Source organism: Pan paniscus, chromosome 12, assembly GCF_029289425.2.
Source record: "Pan paniscus chromosome 12, NHGRI_mPanPan1-v2.0_pri, whole genome shotgun sequence".
Taxonomy (NCBI): domain Eukaryota; kingdom Metazoa; phylum Chordata; class Mammalia; order Primates; family Hominidae; genus Pan; species Pan paniscus.
In genome coordinates this window covers 29,316,325-29,337,779 of record NC_073261.2, presented here as the reverse complement: position 1 = coordinate 29,337,779, position 21,455 = coordinate 29,316,325, and the positions used below count along the sequence as shown (strand labels likewise).

Genomic DNA, 21,455 nt, shown 5'->3' with positions numbered 1-21,455 from the left:
AAAAAAAGTATATTGTATCAGTATATATGTAGGCAGCCCCAACTTTGACAGCCATGCAGGACCACAAAAATGACTGTACAAGCTGTCCAGGCAAAGTAATCTTTAATAATCAATGAGAAAAATAATTTTTCCATAACTTTTAAATTTTAAGTCAAAATATAACTTTATTACTGTCATTTATAAGTGTATAGCAAAATTTTAAAAACTAGTATTTATTGAGTACATTGTAAATTAAAACATTAGGTACATTGAGAATTAACATGTTTTATTCTTTATAAAAAGTTTATCAAGAGTAGTTTGAACAGTGCTTGCCACCTCTTATCAAAACAAAATACAGAGCAAGCATGTTTTTTATGTCTTGGCAAGTTGTTATACACATTTCTAAGTTTGGATCAGCTTCCGTGTTTTACCCTTTATGCTTTCAATGGCATGAAACATCTCGGAGAGTTCTTTTAATGTGATGGCTTTTGCCAATGTCACGTCTACTGGGCTGCCTTCATCCTTTTTGTCACAATCACTTTCTTCAATTATGTTGATAAGGTTGCCTTTATTAGTTTCCCTGGCTGCATATCTAGAATCTCTTTAATGGCAGCAGTGTCAACATTTCCATGACAGCTATTTCTTCCTTAATTCCCTTTACATTTGACTCAAATTTTGCTTCCAGTGTTGTAACTCTTGGTTTCTTTGTAGCATTTTCATCTTTGATGGCCAATTCCCCCCTTTCAACTATCCATTTTATAAAATGTCACATGTTTATCACTGGGAAACGAGGAGGCAACAGAAAACAGACTTTGCTATCTAAGCATAAACTGATTAACATGTCACTGATCAATCACCCACACACTTTAAAAGAAGTGATGTGATTGGTCACTGGTCATGATTTATATCTGTTATTTTCTTAGGGATTTGTAGATTAAAGAGCTAGCACTAAGTTTGTACTTCATGCAATTACTCACAGTAATTACTCTGGTAACTGAAACTGTGTTGGTAGAGAACTGATATTACTAAACTAAACCCTACTAACCAAATTAATGCATATAGAAACCATGCAAAGTGGGGACTCCCTCTAAGAAACCCAGATACAGGCAAAATTTACCTATGGTAATAAGTGTCAGGCAATGGGGAGGAGGAGAACTGACTGGAAAGGAGAATAAGGAAACTATCTGGAGGGAAGGAAACGCTCTGTATCTTTTTTAAAGTATGGTTACACAGTTATATACAATTGTGTACATTCATCAAACTGACCATATGTTATTGCATATTAATGACCTGAATCTGAAAATATATATATAGGACCCCAAAACTTAAATTCAGACAAAATTCTAAAATAAATTCTAAAGGATATTTTTCTAAAAGAAAATAAAGGACCCCAGATCACTCAAAGGCAACAAAAAGAATGAAGGGCAATGAAAAGAATAAATGTACAGGTAAATCTAAACAAATATTGACTGAGCAAACAACAGTAAGTATTTTATTCAGTTTATATATATAGTTATACACACATGTATGTATATGTGTTATTAAAATATTTGGCTAAAAATGGTACAGAAGTTAAGATGGGTAAATGGAGTTACTGTTCTAAGGTTCTTGCAATTCTCAGGTAATCACTAAAAGAATAATAAATGAGTTTATGACTTCTAGAATGATTTCTAAGCTGACAGAAAACAATAAAAGGATTTTTTAAATACCCCATCAATCCAAAAGAAGGCAAGAAAAGAATCATACAATTGATAATAACAGAAAGCATACAAGACATTAGATTTAAACCCAAAGATATAAGTAAATAAAATACAAATGGACCAAATGATCCAGTTAAAATATAAAAGATGTCAGATTAAATTTTAAAAACTTAACACATGCTATTTGTGAAAGATGTCTAAAACATAAGGACACTGAAAGGTTGACAGCAAAAGAAAATATTTTTCATGAAAATGAATACTGAAAGAAAATTGATATAGCTATGTTAATATCACACAAAGAGGTAAGAAACATGAGTAGAGATAAAGAAAGTCACTTAGTAATAGAAAAATTGTAAACGTATATGCACCTAATAACATACCATCAAAATATATAATGAAAAAATTGACAGGTCTCCAAGGACAAAAAATTTTTATACAGAAAATAGTAAATATCAAAACCTTTAGAATATACCTAAAGAAGTATTTTGAGGATAATTTAAAGCTTTACATGTTTCTATTAGAAAAAAAGGCCTAGCCGGGCACAGTGGCTCACACCTGTAATCCCAGGACTTTGGGAGGCCGAGGTGGGCGGATCACGAGGTCAGGAGTTTGAGACCAACCTGGCTAACGCGATGAAACCCCGTCTCTACTAAAAATACAAGAAAAATTAGCCAGGCGTGGTGGCGGGCGCCTGTAGTCCCAGTTACTTGGGAGGCTGAGGCAGGAGAATGGCGTGAACTTGGAAGGTGGAGCATGCAGTGAGCCGAGATCGCACCACTGCACTCCAACCTGGGTGACAGACACAGACTCTGCCTCAAAAAAAAAAAAAAAAAAAGAAAAGAAAAGAAAAAAGAAAAAAAGGCCTAAAAAGTAAAAATGTAAACATTCATCTGAAGAAAATTCAAGAAAAAAAGAAATCTAAAAAAAATAGAGGAAAGGAAATAATAAGAACAAAAGTAATGAAATAATAAAAACAAAAAACAAACAATAGAGAGGATCAAAACCAAAGCAAAATGTTGGTCTTTGGAAAAAACTAATAATAACCACCAACTGCAGAATAGAAAAACAGGAAATAACTACAGACTCTATGTACATTCAAATGTTCACAGGATATTATAAATAACATTATACTAAACATCCTTTTAAATTTAGACAAAATGAAAACTGCTTACATATATATACTAACTCGCGTAAGAAGGAAATTCTAATTATTTCCCTAATAAATAAATGAAATAAAACCTTCCCTTAAAGAAGAGATCCAAATGACTTTATTGGTAAGTTCTACAACTCCAATCTTCTACAAACTGTTCCACAAAATGACAGAAGAAAAAATGAATTGAAAAGAGTATTATAGTATGAGTTTACATTACCTTGCTATCAAAATCTGATTTTAAAAAGCCATAAGAGACAGCTGGGCGTGATGGCTCACACCTGTAATCCCAGCACTTTGGGAGGCCAAGGCAGGTGGATCACCTGAGGTCGGGAGTTCAAGACCAGCCTGACCAACATGGAGAAACCACATCTCTACTAAAAATACAAAATTAGCTGGGGGTAGTGGCGCATGCCTGTAATCCCAGCTACTCGGGAGGCTGAGGCAGGAGAATCACTTGATCCTGGGAGGCGGAGGTTGCGGTGAGCCAAGATCGCGCCATTGCACTCCAGCCTGGGCAACAAGAGTGAAACTCCGTCTCAAAAATAATAAAAAATAAAATAAAGCCATAAGAAAGGTAAATTATCAGCCAATCTAAATTACAAAAATAGACGTAAATATACAAAACAAAGTATTAGTTAACATAGACCAAGAATAAGTAACAAGCATAATATAGTGTGACCAATCTATATTTATTTTACCCTGTAAAGTTGGTTTAGTATTACAAAATTAATCAGTGTAAGTTCACATTTTAACAGAATAAGGGAGAAAAATAATGTGACCATCTAAATACATGAATAAAAATTATCAGATCAATTTCAACATTCATGTATGATTTTTTAGTATCTGGGCAAAATAAAAATAGGAGAAAATTTTCTTAAATCTAATATTACATAGTTATCAAAGAACCTACAAGAAATATATTTAATAGTTAATTAGAAGTAATTCACATATAACAAGGCAAGAAAAATAAAATGTATAAGAATTAGAGAGGCAGGAAAAGAATACTTGTGGATAACATGATTTTATGTACACAAACGAAAAAAACTTCTGTAGGTGGGTTATTAAAATTAATGAAAAGTTAGCAGGACTGTTGGATACCACACCAAAATACAAAAATCAATTTTATTTTTACATAACAGCCACAATTTTTAAAAACAGTTAAAATCATCTCAAAATACTGAGTACCTACGAATTCAACAAAATAAATGTAAGACCTCTCTACACACAAAAAATAGGAAACATTATAGAGCAAAACTGAAAAATATAGAGAGATATACAATGTTTATGGTGGCCCAGAAGACTCAAATAACATAAAAATAAATGATTTCAAAATTAATCTATGATTCAACTCAATGCCATTAAAATCTTAATAGTGTTTTTCTTTTTCGGGGTGGACTTTGACCAGCTCACTCTAAAATTTATATGAAAATTGAAAATGCAAATGGCCGGCAATAGTCAAGACTTTCTTGATGAATAACAAGGTAGATTTGTTCTTATAGGTTTAACACTTTTACAGTTATAGTAATTAGGAAAGTTTTGTAATGGTACAAGAACCATGTAAAAGACAAATGGAACAGATTATTGACCCTAGAAATACACACATACATAGATATTTATTTTTAAGAAAAACATCTCTGCAGAGCGGTAAAGGACAATCTTTTCAACAAATATTACTGGGAAAATTGAGTAATCATGTATTAAAAAGCAAACTAAAACAAAACTTGACCACTGCCTCACAACATACACAAAAATACACTCCTGGTAGGGCCGGGTGCGGTGGCTCACGCCTGTAATCCCAGCACTTTGGGAGGCCGAGGCGGGCAGATCACGAGGTCAGGAGATCGAGACCATCCTGGCTAACACGGTGAAACCCCATCTCTACTAAAAATACAAAAAAATTAGCCAGGCTTGGTGGCGGGCGCCTGTAGTCCCAGCTGCTCAGGAGGCTGAGGCAGGAGAATGGCGTGAACCCTGGAGGCAGAGCTTGCAGTGAGCCGAGATTGTGCCACTGCACTCCAGCCTGGGCAACAGAGCGAGACGCCGTCTCAAAAAAAAAAAAAAAATACACTCCTGGTAAATTACAGATATAAATATGAAGATAATATAGGAACATACCTTCATGATCTTAAGGTACAAAAATATTTTCTCAGTTAAAAAAAAAAGCATAAATTAGGCTGGGCGCGGTGGCTCACGCCTGTAATCCCAGCACTTTGGAAGGCCAAGGTGGGCGAATCACGAGGTCAGGAGATTGAGACCATCCTGGCTAACACCGTGAAACCCCATCTCTACTAAAAATACAAAAAAAATCAGCCGGGCGTGGTGGCGGGCACCTGCTGAGGCAGGAGAATGGCGTGAACCCGGGAAGGCGGAGCTTGCAGTGAGCCGAGATTGCATGACTGCACTCCAGCCTGGGCGACAGAGTGAGACTCTGTCTCAAAAAAAAAAAAAGCATAAATCAAATGGGAAAGATGAATAAATCTGACTACATAAATAACGTCTGTTAATAAAAAGATACTTTCATTTTTGTAGAGACAAGGTCTTGCTATGTTGCCTAGGCTTATTTCAAAGTCCTGGCCTCAAGTAATCCTCCTCCCTTGGCCCCTCAAAGTGCTGGGATTACAGGCATGAGCCACTGTCCCCAGCCCAAGACACACTTTCTTGGAGAACATCAACAGTAGACTAGATGAAGTAGAAAAAAATAATTTGTAAACTTGAAGGCAGGTCATTAGAAAATACCCAGAGGATAAAAAAGAAAAAAGAGTAAAAAGAAATGAAGAAAGCCTATGGGATATATGGGACACTATCAAGAGAGCTAACATTAACAAAGAATTATAAAAACAAAAGGAGAGAGAGAGAAAGGAACAAAAAGATAAAGAACTAAAGATTCAGCCTCAAGAAAGGAGGAAATTCTGTCATATGCTACAACGTGGACAAACACTGAAATTATGCTAAGTGAAATAAGACAACCAGAGAAATACTACTCAATACTCCACTTACAAGATGTCTCTAAATAGTTAAACTCAGAAACAGAAAGTAAAATGGTAGTTACCAGGGATTGACTGGAGGGGGAAATAGGGAGTGCTGTTCAAAGGATACAGAGGTTCAGTTATGCAATATGAAAAACTCTAGAGATCTGCTTTACCATACTGTTCTTACATTTAACAATACCAGATTATACACTTAAAATTTTGTTAACAGAATTAAAGAAGTACAGCCATGTTAACAAAAAGGCTTTGGATCAGTTTGTAAATTTCTCCGAGCAGAAAGAAAAGTTAATAAAGTGACAAGAAGAGTTAGATAGGGGTTACAAATCGATCATGGAGCTGATGAATATACTTGAACTTCGGAAATACGAAGCTATTCAGTTAACTTTCAAACAGGTATCCAAGAACTTCAGTGAAGTATTCCAGAAGTTAGTACCTGGTGGCAAAGCTACTTTGGTGATGAAGAAAGGAGATGTGGAGGGCAGTCAGTCTCAAGATGAAGGAGAAGGGAGTGGTGAGAGTGAGAGGGGTTCTGGCTCACAAAGCAGTGTCCCATCAGTTGACCAGTTTACTGGAGTTGGAATTAGGGTGTCATTTACAGGAAAACAAGGTGAAATGAGAGAAATGCAACAGCTTTCAGGTGGACAGAAATCCTTGGTAGCCCTTGCTCTGATTTTTGCCATTCAGAAATGTGACCTGGCTCCATTTTACTTGTTTGATGAGATTGACCAGGCTCTGGATGCTCAACACAGAAAGGCTGTGTCAGATATGATTATGGAACTTGCTGTACATGCTCAGTTTATTACAACTACTTTTAGGCCTGAACTGCTTGAGTCAGCTGACAAATTCTATGGTGTAAAGTTCAGAAATAAGGTTAGTCATATTGATGTGATCACAGCGGAGATGGCCAAAGACTTTGTAGAAGATGATACCACACATGGTTAATTGGAAAATACTACCTACTGGTTTGGGAGATGTGTATAGTAATATGATTCTCATACCCAGGAACTGTAAATATAAACCTAAATATTTGGCCAATAGTTTTCAGACTTAAAGCATCATAGTCCTTTTATATTTGTCTTTGTATTTTATAAGATACTCTGTAATGTCATGTTTGTACTTACAGTTTTAGAATTTAATTTCCTGTACAACTTTTTGTAAAATGTTCTGCTCCTATTTTAAATGTTTTGAAACATGCTACATATTCTTTCCTAATTATTTTATCACTTATACTGCCTTTTTTATAGCTTCAATTAAATAATCAGTTTTACGACTTAAAAAAAAAAAAAAAAATTTTGTTAAGAAAGGCCAGGCCCAGTGGCTCATGCCTGTAATCTCGGCATTAATAGGAGTGTGAACTACTATTTTTCTTTCTTAAGTTCCGGGGTACATGTGCAGAACATGCAGGTGTGTTACATAGGTAAACATGTGCCACGGTGGTTTGCCGCACAGATCAACCCATCACCTAGATATTAAGCTATTACTATTTTTCAATGTTCATAGATGCAATGAAATTCAACCTTACTGAATCTGTAGAACCTCTGTTTCTCACAGCAACAGATACTAAAAGTAAAACCACTCATGTAGAGGTCTTCAAAAACTCATTCTCCCAAGCTTATTGCTGTAGCCTGCTTTAATTGGTACATCTTCGGCAACCATGCCAGTACACAGGAAAGGCTAAGTATAGTACTTGCATTCAATTAATAGAAGTTCCATCACGTGCTCCTATTTCTCTGTTATGGCTTTTCATTATATTCTAAATCACCCTTTTTCTAAGCAACTGCCAAACCTGTGCTTTGTGTTTTCTTATACTGTTCATATTCCTAAACAGAATTTAAAGTTATAAAGGTAAATTAAACAATCAAAGTCAAATATATTCTGTACTCAGAAGAGCTTTGTGAAAGCTATTTCAGTTAAAAGTTGAAGTTTTTTACAAATGTAAAGTAAGATTACTAGAAGTGTGATTCCTAGTTAAGTGTGGCATTACCAGCCTGTGATTGAGCTCAGGAAAATTGTTCACTGTATGCCAAGGGTTCCTACAACTGCTTTTCAATAATCCTCTCAGAAACTGAACTCAACAAATAATTTTCATTATAAAATACACTATAAAAAGCAGAGCTATAGTTATAGTAAACTGTTGGTTGTTTAAAGGTGATTTAGTTTACCTCAAAGAATTATTCTCTGCTTTTTGTCTGCCAAGTTCACTTTCGGTATCCATTGCCTTTCTTGCTAGTGATTTCATTTCTTTTTCCACAGTGCTTATGGTTTCCTTCATCAAAGTCATATTTGACATTTGCTCCATACGTTCATCATCAAGCTATACAAGTAGAATGACAAGGTTACTGCCATCACTAAAAACACCTTAGTAATCTTCCTGAAGGGCATACTCCCTCTGTACAAACTGGTTTATGGCAAGACTGACATGATGAGATTATCAGGTTAGACCTGACTGCTGTAGAAGGTTTTACAGATAAGGTGTTGTGAAGTAGGACCAAGAAAAACCCACTGCAAAGTAAAGCTTATCACAGTATATCAGTCTATATTTTTCAATCTGGTTCAATTTGACTATAGTATAAATATGCTGTTTGCAAAAGAATTTATTTGTTGCCCAACATTAATAAATTACACATATAATGTAGAATTATGAAAACAAAAATTATTTTCTCCTGTCTAGTAATTTTTTTTTTTTTTTGAGACAGAGTCTCGCTCCATCGCCCAGGTTGAAGTGCAGTGGCGCGATCTCGGCTCACTGCAATCTCCACCTCCCGGGTGCAAGCAATTCTCCTGTCTCAGCCTCCCAAGTAGCTGGGACTACAGGCGCATGCCACCACACCTGGCAAATTTTCATATTTTTAGTAGAGACAGGGTTTCACCATATTGGTCAGGCTGGTCTCAAACTCCTGACCTTAGGTGATCCACCCGCCTTGGCCTCCCAAAGTGCTGGGATTACAGGCATGAGCCACCGTGCCCAGCCCCTATCTCATATTTGTAACTCATTACAATAAAACAGTACAGATGAACTTATAAATATATTCAATTATATTTGGTAATAGAAAGTTAAATTCTCTTATGTTTATATAGTGACAATATCATCAATATATATTCGTAGCAATATCAAATCTGATTAGGAAAAAGGTGATGTTTCACATTTAAATTTAGTTTAAATAAACTTTGCTTATAATTTTTATTTCATCATAATTTTCTCTCCTTATCCACTCTTTAGGTAGAATAAACCATTTTCTTTACATCTGGCAATATTATCTTTAACAAAATATGGAGATGAGAAAGTAGATAAGATCCCTGAAAATGAATGCCTAATGATTTTTTTAAAGTACGTACTTTGCAACCTAACACCAAAAAACATTTACTCACATTTTTAGAAGGAAATAAACAAATGAAAAAGTGACAATTTACACTATAAAATACCTTAAGTATTTTAGGACTATAAACACTATCTTAGAAAAATAAAATAACTTCTCTGAATACAGAAAAAGGAGAAAGGGGAAAGCCATTGAGTGTTTATAGCCAAAAGAGACTTTTCTTTTTTTTTTTTACATTATGAACTGTACACTCCAGCTCCTCTATCCTTTGTTCCAGGTGAGCCTTCTCATTAAATGCTGTCTCTTGAGCAATCTGATTAAAAAGCAAAAACAAAATAAAGTGATTTCAATATCCCTGAATTTGTGTTTCACATATATTCACGTAAATAAAATCCTTTCCAACCTTTAGCCTCTCCCTTAGACTATCTCGTTCTGTGGTCATTCTTCGTAAATCAGTGAAGGCTACATCTCTTTCAGTCTCCACTCGCCGGAGAATAGCATGTGCCGTTGTTGATTTAGGACTCTTACAGCTTTTCATCATTTCTCGTCGAAGTCGGGTAATTTCTTCCTGTGCCTATTATTTAAATCATAGACTTTGGTTTAACAAGCTTTAGAACACATAAACATAAAAAATTTTATGTATCTAGCCAGTTAAAATGCAAACCTACATCAACATGCATGCAGCAGGGTAATGGTATCACTTTTATTTTAAAATAAGCTTATACAAATAAATGAAAATGAATATATTTAAATAGAAGTTCATGTTACAACATCTTTGCCAAAAGTCTAAAATAAAATTAATTTGGAGGAAGTCATTGCAACAGAGAATGTTTTGCAAAGAAATATATTTGGTATACTCCATTTATTCATTTTGTAGTGTAAATTTAAATTCAGCACAATTTAGACAGACTACCGGTTTAATGAATATTATCACAGTGTTTCAGTCTTCCTAAATATAAATGCATATGCCATTCCTATGTCTTGGCTACTTCTGCCCTGACAGAAAGGCCCACCAATCCTTACTGATAACCCAACAGAGTCTCTGCACGTCTGTTCAACCATCCTTGGGTCCCAAATCTATTCCAAACCTGCAGATTATTTAATATCATAGTTCGCTGCACAGGTCTCTTTTCCTCTTGATTTTGATCACTGTCTATTCAGATAGTCTCCAAGCCCCAAAGGAAAATATATAACTTCCCAATTTCCACAGCTAAGCCTTCACCAGAACCCCAAACCTCATCTCCTAAAGTGTCTTCTAAGATCTCCCTGACTCAATTATAATTATTTCTTCTCATCTTGAATAGTACCCTCTCCACTGGCACTTTCTCCCCTGCCTTCAGTCATGTACAGTGCTCCCTTATCTTGAAAACCTGTCACTTGATCCTGCTGACCAATTTACCATCCTATGTCTTCTTCCTGCGACACATTAAAAAAAAAAAAGTCCCATGGTCTATAACTATTGCCAATGGTTCCTTACCATCCATTCTATCACCCCAGAATAACCCGGCTCCCACCCTCCCACCCTCTGTGGAATTTCAACTAAAGACCTAACCAAATACAATGGTCTTTTCTCAGTTCCTGTTCTCCTTGATATTTCAGTGGTCTGTTGCTGTTCACAACATCCTTCTTCTTGAGATTCCTTCCTCCCTTATAACATCGTTCCTCCCTAGCTGTCTGTCATCTTTGTCTCTTTCAAAGGTTCCCTTCTGCATCTTGAATATTATAACTTAACTTTTCTGCTCCTCTATGTACAGTTTTCTCATTCAGAGACTTCATCCACTCTGAAGGCTCGAAGCTCACCTCTAAGCAGATGACTTCCAAAGCTAACTATTTAACTCTTGCCTCTCTCTACTCCAGTCCCACATTTCTTACAGTCTGATGGCAATTACAACCTGAGTGTGCTATCATCATCTTACTCTGTCTAAAAACAAACTCACATCTTTTTCCTCAAACCACCAATGACTCTCCTATTTCTTATTTTATTAACACATTGCTGAGTCATTCAAGACAGAATTTTAGTCACTGTCATGCAACCCTCCTTCTTCCTAAAATCAAATCATGTCAAATCTTCCTTCACAGGGTCTTTTGCATCTGTCCCTATATTTATCTCCATTGAAACACCCTTGCTTAGTCCCTTAATGCCTTATATGTGCACTACTGTAACAGCCTTCTAAGGAGGAGTCCATGGTCTCTCCCTCCATCAATTCTCTCAAAGGAGAAATTGTTAAATAAGAAGACAAAATAGAAAGATTATGTGAGAAATAAAAATTTGCCATAAGGTTAAAATTGTAAAATTGTAAAAATGATACTTTGTTCATATTTTGCCTGCCTTAAAAAAAAAAAGATTGTTTGTTGCTTATAAAGCAAAATATAAACCCCATATAAGGCCCATTGAACAGCCTGTACCATTTAGTCCAGAAGTCAGCAAACTATATATAACTCACAGGCCACATCTAGCCTGCTTCCTGTAGGTCTGTAAGTGGAGAAATATTTTTGCATTTTTAAATGGTTGGGGAAAATATCAAAAGAGTATTTTAAAACAAGTAAAAATGATGTGAAATTCAAATTTCAGTATCCATAAAGTTTTACTGTAATACAGCCAAAGTTATTCATTTATGTATTGTCCAAAGCTGCTTTCACCCTACAACAATAGGGCTGATTAGTTACAACAGAGACCACATGGCTTGCAAAGCAGAAGATATTTTTTGTCTGGGCCTTACAGAAAAAGTATATTGATTCCTGCTCTAGTGCAATCTTACCTTTCAAGTCTTAGCTCTCTCCCTTCTCCACTGACACATACCCTCTATTTTAGTCTTAAACCAATTTATTTATCTGCTGATTTTCCTACCTTTATCCTTTGCCTCATACCATTCCTTTAGTTTGGATTGTTCCTTCTAGCCCCTTTCAGGGTAATAGAAACTCCATTCATTTTTCAGGGCTCACACTTTGTATCTTTTAATAAAGATTTCCTTGATCACCATATCTAAAAATGCCCACTTCTTTTGTTTCTTATAATATCTTCTAGACCACTTAATAAAAATCAATAAATACAATATACTTTATCTCCCTAACTAGACTGTAAATTTATAGGAAAACATGGTCAGCATCTTATCATTTTTCTATCCCTTAGAGTAGTGAACCTAGAACCCTGTGTATAGTAGCTATAATTTGTTAAAAAATTGTGATACTTTTAAAAGAAGTTATATGGGTGATTTATAGGACTTAATACTTGTTGGGTAAAGAAGGTATTTGATTAATAAAAGCTATGCAATTCTAAGCTAGAAAGCAGAGATAAACTACACACTTCTTTTATTCTCTAAAATTAAGCAAATTATATAAAAGTTCCTAAAGTGATGTGATAAGGTGTGGCAAGTTCAAGGTAAAAAGGTCAGGATTTGATCTTTTTACCTTGAACTCATAACAACTTATCATTTAATGGTTTCTTCATATCTTATTCCAAAAATAAGACTATTTTTATACATGTATATGATTTTTGGCTATGGGGATAACATACGTGTGTACTCACATACCTACTGTATTGGAAATGTATTACATTTCATTAAGAATATCTTAAAAACATATGTAATCCCCAAATGTTAGATTAACTTGATTTGCAGGTTTAAGCAGTCTCATAGATCTCAAAGAAGAATTTCATACCTCTAGAACTCAATGTTATTACTTACATAATTTGTTTTTTGTAAGTTTACCTGTTCATAAAGAAGGAAGATCTTGTCTCTCTCAGATTTAAGAACCTTGACATTACCCTGAATTTCTGCCAAATGGCGCTCATATTTTTCCAGCATGCATTTAAGTTCTTCACGGTCTCTTGTTGTTGTCTTCAAAAGTTCTACATCACAGTTTGCAACCTATAATTATATAAGGAATTTGAAATTCTTCTTTGATATATAGTACTGATAGAAAGGTGCTACTGATGGTAGTGCCCAATTTCTATTTAAGAAAATAAGACTATATAATGAAAGGAAATTATAAAAAATAAGTTTAAAAACCACGTCTTTTTAAAACAGCTTCATTCCAAATTATTCCACATTTGCCTGATTACCTCCCAAGCGCTACTTATGCTGAGGATAAAGAACCAATATCAGTAGTCTACTGTGCCATCAAAGAGACCTCTGTCTCTCAACCCCTTTGAAACAGCAATTCACAGCAAATCAAAACAAATTATTTTCAAATTAGGTAAAACAAAGAATAAAAGCCAGTGTCTGGGCAACAAACTCCAAAATATTTATAAGTTTATAAAACCTACCCGGGCAGTTGGTGATGGGCGTCTTGGACTTTTAGACCTACTTCTCATCATCTTTCTCAAATGTTGAGCTTCACTCTTATAGTGATCTTTGTCTGCTTCCAAAGTCTTGACAAAGGAATCAAGTCTAGAAGGAGATTTATTTTGTGCTTTTTCAGTATCTAAAATTATCTTGCCAAGGAGGAAAAAATTAGGCTATTATTTCAAGCTAAACTATAGCATCATTTTCTAAGTGAAATTGAAAACAAACAGGATCCTTAAAAACATTTAATTTGGTATTTTTTAAATACAACATTAAAAAAATTATATATCAGTAATTTTTAAAAAGCAGTTAGATATCTTTCTTTTCCAGGATTTCTGGGTATGCTATATTTTAACTGAAAGATAATTTTGGAGAAAAAATGGTAAAGAAATTTTAGAGAGGCCAGAAATGTCCACAAATCTAGCACACATCCTAGAAATGGCATGGATTTGCTTTAGAAAAACATATGCTACTAGGCTGGGCATGGTGGCTCATGCCTGTAATCCCAGCACATTGGGAGGCCGAGGTGGGCGGATCATGAGGTCAGGAGTTCAAGACCAGCCTGGCCAACATGGTGAAACCCCGTCTCTACTAAAAATACAAAAAAATTAGCTGGGCATGGTGGCGTGCACCTGTAGTCCCAGCTATTTGGGAGGTTGAGGCAGGAGAATCATTTGAACCCAGGAGGTGGAGGTTGTGGTGAGCCGAGAATGCGCCATTGCACTCCAGCCTGGGCAACAAAGCAAGACTCCATCTCAAAAGAAGAAAAACATATGCTACTACTAAAGCAACTGTTATAGCATCTAAGTTTTGTCCAATATTGTTCAATGAGTGCATAAATTAACTGAATGCTGGATATTCCATACTTGTAAGCATTCCCACAAATTTGCATTCACTTTCATATATTTAGAAACACTTCTTTGACAACATTTATTTAACAATACTTTATTGGGAGAAAATTATAGATATACTTTCAGATAGAGGGTTTTAAATATTTTAAATAACACTAAAATGTTTAAACAGAACAGTTTTCATTTCACATTGTTAGATAAATAAAACATTGTTTGGAATTATGTAACAAAATTTATGGCTTAAAAGTATTTACTATTAAGGGGGATAAAAGTTAATGTGTAAACAAACTTCATATTTTGAGAATTATTCAGTCATCATTTTAAATCAATTAACAGATAAGGACATTAATAAAACCAACCAAAAGTTGTTCTTTGCCTCTAGGAAACAAAGGAATAGTGATGAAAGCAGCAAAAAAAAGTTACTCTTACAGATGGGGGTTCCCCTGTGTCCCTAGCAGTTGGTGCAGATTTTAGAAAACAAACATATTTTATTCCTCACAAAACGCGTGAGAGCCAAAGATATAATTTTTTATAGCTTGCTGACCAAATAAAAATGATTCCGTAACACATATTTATGAAAAATGTACTTACAGATTTAAGCCTTTTTATTGTATCTTCCAATACTATAATATTATTTTGCTGGCAAATGAGTTCAATCTGAAGAAAAAGTAAAAAAAAAAAATATTTCTATTAAAGATGTTTAAACTAATTGGAAAAAGAACATCAAAAAAAAGGAAGCCACTTAAAATAAAAACATGAAGGCAGTGAATATTTTAAAGAAGAAATAACCTGTTTAGCGACCTTTGATGATAAAAGATAAAAGATGATTTACCCAGGATGAAATAACAATTCTCTTAAATTCAATCTTTTGTATAAAATGTTAATTGATTGTATTTTACCAAATTATTCCCCATAAACTAGAATAAAATGTTAGTACTAATTACAATTCTGAAGATAATAGGAAAGCAATAAAAGAATGACTAGAATAAAATAAGTTGACCCAAATTACCCCATTCAGAAAAGATTGCTTTCTCTTCTGAACTCAACTGCTTAGTTCAATTCAACCCACAAAATACTTTTTGTATCAATTTATGACAGTGAACATACCCAGTCTTATAAGATAGGTACCTATAGTCATATATTTAGCATATGACTACATTATATGTTCCTACAGGACAGTGACTAAGTTTTTATGCAAAGCAGTAAAGTTCTTTGCTAATAGCATATTCACTTAATGTATTTTGCAATTCATCAACCTTTCCCTCATTATTCTAAACTGCATCCTGATCTTGCCTACTACATTTTGAATTTGAATTCTCTGGAATTATTGTACTTCATTTGTCCTTTAGACCAACGTTCTCTACGATTTTTCTGGCAGTCATATTTTAAGTTTATGAAATATTAAGGGGTGCTATTATTTGGAACGTTTTTCTCACAAGTGAAGTACTTAGAAATAGAACATAATTACATAAAGTTTGGATAACCTTATGTATAGCCTTGAATAGACAATTTTCAATGTTTTAATGTATACTACTAAGTAGACACTAAAAAGATACAGGTCTACTTTGAATGTGTTAAGATTTCCACATTAAGTATAAAAATTCACTCTGCAAAACAGAGTATCTGGTATGACACATTCTCATAAAAAATAAATTTATACGCAGACATCCTACAGATAAACATAACCAAATAAACTGAAGATTATGTCTAGGTATAACAAGGTATGATTATGGTAGATGTTATTTTCTTCATTTACTTTTCTATACGGACTAAAATTTTGTATAATAAATATGCATTAATTTTACAGTGATTTAAAAAAATGTTGATTCCACTCTGAAAAACAAAATAACTGGCCCAAATGAAAAACTGCTAACTCAGTGTTTTCACTTACTTAACAATTAATGAATGCCTACTACCTGCCTGCCATTGTGTTATGTGCTGGGTAAAGAAATGAATAAAAAAGGCAAAAATCTCTGCCCTCATGGAGTATATATTCTAGCCAAAAAAAGAAAAACAAAAGATAATAGTCAAAATATGTTAGTGATTGCATCCCTCAAAAAATAATACAAGGAGCGCTCACGTTCTAGGCACTTGAGTTAAGTAAACAAGACAGACAAAGATTTCTGCCTTTGTGGATTCTACATTCCAGCTAGAATAGACAATAATAAACCTGACAAATAATTATATAGTATACTAGAAAAAGAAGAGCAGAGTTAAGGATACTGGGAATATTTATGGAGGAACTGGTTGGAATTTTAAATAGGGTGGTCAGGAAGTCCTCACTGAAAGGTGACCTTTGACCAAAAACTTCAGAGGAAAGGAAGTCAATCATGTGAAAATCTGGGCAAAAACATTGCAGGCAAAAGTTACAGCTCTAACAAAGGTCCTAAGGCAAAAGAACGTCTGGTTGGTTTTAAGTATGGAGACCGGCATGGCTGGAGCATGGTGAGGGAAGGGGAAAGGAACAGCAAAGTGCTGCAGGGAAAAATAAAGCGAGGGAGAAAGACAGGGAGTGTGTGCAGGGAATGTGGGGATGGGTATTTCAGAGCCTGCTGTGTGGAAGACATTGTGTAAAGTCTTTGTTGTCCCCCACCCCACCCTTTGTTTGTGGGGGACAAACAAAGACTTTACACAATGTCTTCCACACAGCGGGCTCTGAAACACTTTTTATTGAATCACACACAAAAGTAACAATAATGATAAGGACTATCAGAGATCCAGTCCAATAACATAGCCCCTAGGTCAATTAAAAATATAAATTATAGGAAGAAATAATGGTAAAATTTTAATTCTGCTTCACATTTCATAGTGTCATATTCAATTATCTGGGAAATGCCATGTTAACACATGAATGATAAACAACTCAAGATGAGAGAATAAACGAAGGCATATAGTTGAGGTGGTTTTAATGTATGTCCACAAATTCTAATACTCCTTCCTTCAATAGCTGGAGCTTAATTTCCCTCCCCTAGAGTGTGGGTTATACTTAGTGACTCACTTTTAAAGATTAGAATATGGAGGAAGTGATGAGATATAACTTTTGAGACTGGGTCATGCTAAGCCCTGCAGATCCTCCTTATTATCTCTTGGATTGTTGGCTGGGGGAGAGGGGAAGGTGGAGGGAGAATAAACTTCCACAAAGAATACATGAAGCAACCCTAGAGAGAGGTCCACCTAGCAAGGAACAGACCTCCTGCCAATAGCCAAAAGCCATCTGAGTGAGCCATCTTAGAAGTAGATCCTCCAGTAGCAGTCAAGCCATGACTGTGGCAATCACCTTTTTTGTTGTTGTTTTTTGAGATCGAGTCTCTCTTTGTCATCCAGGCTGGAGCGCAGTGGCGTGATCTCGGCTCACTGCAACCTCTGCCTCCCGGGATCAAGCAATTCTCTGGCCTCAGCCTCCCGAGTAGCTGGGATTACAGGTGCCCACCACCATGCCCAGCTAGTTTTTTGTATTTTTAGTAGAGACAGGGTTTCATCATACTGGTCAGGCTGGTCTTGAATTCCTGACCTGAAGTGATCTGCCTGCCTTGGCCTCCCAAAGTGTTGGAATTACAGGTGTAAACCACCAGCCCTGGCCATCATCTTGATAACAATTTCCTGAGAAACAGTGAACCAGAACAACCCAGCTAAGCCACTCTTGAATTCCCAACCCAAGAACCTGTGAGGTATCAATATTTGTTGTTTGAAGGCATTAAGGTTTCAAAGTAATTACATAGCAATAGCCAATAGTTAATACTGAAAATATTTTAATGAAGTAAATCATGGAAGAAGTTACTGTTGACCTTTAAAAATAAGACTAAAAGTAAATACTTCCCAGTGAATACATTTAATACTATCTCAATTCCAGACAAACTAACAGTAGCTTTAGCCTCAGACTCTACCTCCGCATACCCAGAGTATAATCTTAAACACTAGAAACCCAAACATTTTTTCTCAGCAATCGAATTAGAAATCTTGTTTCAAGTGCCACCCCACAAATTAGGCAAGGAATCTCTCCCCCATAAATATAAACCTAAAATGCATATCTAATGTCTTAGGATGATGACAACACACACTGGAGTTCATATCCCCAGTGTTGGTTTTGCATCTTTCTAATCCCCATTCTACTTGGGGACATTCACTTAACTGAGGTTGGTGATTCCCTCATTTCAGGGCATTCTACCAACCCAAAGGCCTATTTCCATTTTGTTCTCTCTTTATTAAGTTTCTGATGTTTTTCCTGTGTCAGCAATGGTGTCTCTACTCCAAGACTGCTGCTTACCTCTTTTTCACCCAATAGCTTTCCAATCCTCAAATACACCCAACATTCCACATTTATGGAGATCTATTTCCTAGAAATACTCTTTGCCAAACCAGGCAAAATTCCACCTGTAAATTTAATACTTACAGTTTTAGGTAAATCCTAGCTCTTATATTTTAGATGTTTTCCATTCCAAAAATGCTTCCTTTTGATAGCAGAGAATTTACCCTGACATAGTACTTACTCTCTCTAGAACATAAACCCTAACAACCCTTTAAAAGTGATGACTTCTAAACAGGGCATTCTCATTGTTGGAATTCAGTCAACTTGGTTTCCCGCAGTCTGGGAAGGAGTGCAGTTAATTTTTAATTTGAAAACAAAAACAAGGAAGACATACTAAAACTCTTCAATATTGATATATATATATATATATTTTTAGATAGAGTCTCACTCTTTTGCTCAGGCTAGAGTGTGACATGATTTTGGCTCACTGCAACCTCTGCCTCTCAGGCTCAAGCTATTCTTGTGCCTCAGCCTCCCAAGTAGCTGGGATTACAGGCGTATGGCAACATGCCTGGCTATTTTTTTGCATTTTAGTAGAAATGGGGTTTCATCATGTTCACCAGGCTGGTCTCAAACTCCTGGCCTCAAGCGATCCACCTGCCTCGGCCTCCCAAAGTGCTGGGATTACAGGCATAAGCCACCACGCTTGGCCCAATTTTGATAATTTTTATAATTAAGACAGATGGAAATCAATTTACCATTAAACTGTGAATGTTACTTTAAAAAAAGTAACAATACATTCCACCTGAAGTGGCATTAACAAATTAAGTTAAAAAAATTTTTAAAGTAACAATACAAACAAAAGTGTATTGAAAAATGTTTAAAATATTCAAGCTACTTTTAAATATCCTTCAAATACTTTAACAGCATCCATTTGAAGATAAATAATTCAAAAGTTAAAAACAAATCATTCTTATCTAGTATTTCAAGCAGTTCTAAGGACCTGTTCCAGACAACATGGTTAGAGAAGACTGTATCCTTAAAGTAATAACTCGTGTATTTAAATATTGCACTATTATGGCCAGGTGTGGCGGCTCATGCCTGTAATCCCAGCACTTTGGGAGGCCAAGGTGGGCGGATCACTTCAGGTCAGGAGTTCAATACCAGCCTGGCCAACAGGATGAAACCCTATTTCTACTAAAAATATGAAAATTAGATGGGTGTGGTGGTGGGTGCCTGTAATCCCAGCTACTCGGGAGACTGAGGCAGGAAATCACTTGAACCCGGGAGGTGGAGGTTGCAGTGAGCCGAGATCGCGCCACTGCACTCCAGCCTGGGTGACAGACGGAAACTCTGTCTCAACAACAACAAAAAAGTTGTATTATTTGACTTTCCACTAATTTAAACTCATCCATTAAGCAGTCTCAATGAGGTTACTGCATAAAAATACATACAATCCTAGAGGTCATCAATTGGACTCATATTTCAAATTACTTTAACAGTGACTTCAATAACGTTTCACCTGATAATTTAATTGCTTTATTATTTGCTATGAGTCCTGTTACATTAAAAGAATGTTTAAGAAATAACATGTAATAACAATTAGCTTTGGGAAATTACTCTGTTACAGACACAATTTACTAATTTGGTGATTAATAAAATCAAGACAAATAAGCATGTTCACACGCTATCATTTAAAAATTCAACAGGTTGTTTTTTGGCCTTCAAATATGCTCTATCTTGCTTATCAGCCATTAGGCAGCAATGGAGAAGTGAAACTGTCATTTTATAATTACGTTTAATCTCTAGTTTCTAAATTTCATGGCAAAGTACTCAATCAAGAAATAAAATGTTGATCAAAATATCATAAAGCTACAGTAACTAAAACAATGTGATGGTGGCACAGAAAAAGGCAAATGAAATCACTGAAAACAAATAGTCCAGAAAGTCACAGGTATCTGAGAATTTAGTATCTGTTAAAATGATATGTCAAGTCAGTGGAGAAAGGACTAGGCAACCCTACCTCATATTAGAACAAAAAGAAACTAGCAGTATCAACAGAAGGAAAACTATTAAAAAGTATTAAAAGAAAACTTTAGTAAGTATATCTGTAGTTCTTGAGGTGAAAAAAAAACCTTCCTGAACAAGAACCAAATCTCAGACATCAGTAAGAAAAAAAAAAGATTGGCAAATTTTTAAATGTTAGTTAAAAAAAAGTTTTAAATTGACTTTTTATTGATACATAGTAATGGTACATGTTTATGGGGTACATGTGATATTTTAATACATGCATCAACGTATACTGATCAAATCAGGGTAATGGGGATATCCATCACCTTAAAAATTATTTCTTTGTTCTGGGAATACTCCAAATCTTCTCTTTCAGCTATTTTTAAATATGCAATAAATTGTTAATGATAGTCACCCTGCTGTGCCATCAAACACTAGAATTTATATCTTCTCTATAACTGTATTTTTGTACCAATTAACCAGCCTCTTTTCATCCTCTCCTCCCCGCTATCCTTTTAGCCTCTGGTAACCATCAATCTATGCTCTATCTCCATGAGATTGATTTCTTCAGATTCCACATGAGTGAGAACATGCAATATTTGTCTTTCTCTGCCTGGCTTATTTCATTTTACATGATGTCCTCCAGGCTCATTAATGTTGCTGCAAATGACAGAGTTCTTTTCTTCTTTATGGTTGAATGACATTCTATTGTGTATATGTACATTTTCTTTATCCACTTATCTGTTAATGGACACCTAGATTGATTCCATATCTTGGCTATTGTGAATAGTGCTGCCATAAACACGGAAGTGCAGATACCTCTGTGACATACTGATTTCCTTTCTTTTGGATGTATACCCGGCTGCGGTGTTGCTGGATCACATGGCAGTTCTATTTTTAGTTTGGTAAAAATCTTTTTTAATGGGTAT

General features: G+C 35.2%; 2 protein-coding genes across 4 annotated transcripts in view; one reads left to right on the top strand and one right to left on the bottom strand.

Moving 5' to 3' along the window:
* Positions 1–21,455, bottom strand: part of TSGA10 (testis specific 10) — a 151,615-nt gene that overhangs the window by 104,910 nt on the left and 25,250 nt on the right. For all 3 annotated transcript variants that reach the window (XM_014343887.3, XM_014343885.3, XM_008970983.4), the window contains exons 4-9: positions 14,862–14,927; positions 13,401–13,568; positions 12,844–13,002; positions 9,540–9,710; positions 9,372–9,449; positions 7,982–8,133 (exon numbers count right to left, since the gene is read on the bottom strand). In XM_014343887.3, the coding sequence (XP_014199373.1) occupies positions 7,982–8,133; positions 9,372–9,449; positions 9,540–9,710; positions 12,844–13,002; positions 13,401–13,451 (611 nt within the window). In that variant the 5' untranslated portion in view covers positions 13,452–13,568; positions 14,862–14,927. The remainder of the gene's footprint in view (positions 1–7,981; positions 8,134–9,371; positions 9,450–9,539; positions 9,711–12,843; positions 13,003–13,400; positions 13,569–14,861; positions 14,928–21,455) is intronic.
* LOC106634478 (structural maintenance of chromosomes protein 3-like) lies at positions 1,401–7,974 on the top strand. The gene has a single exon (XM_034953685.3). The coding sequence runs from the start codon at positions 6,150–6,152 to the stop codon at positions 6,759–6,761; it is 612 nt and encodes a 203-aa protein (XP_034809576.1). The 5' UTR covers positions 1,401–6,149; the 3' UTR covers positions 6,762–7,974.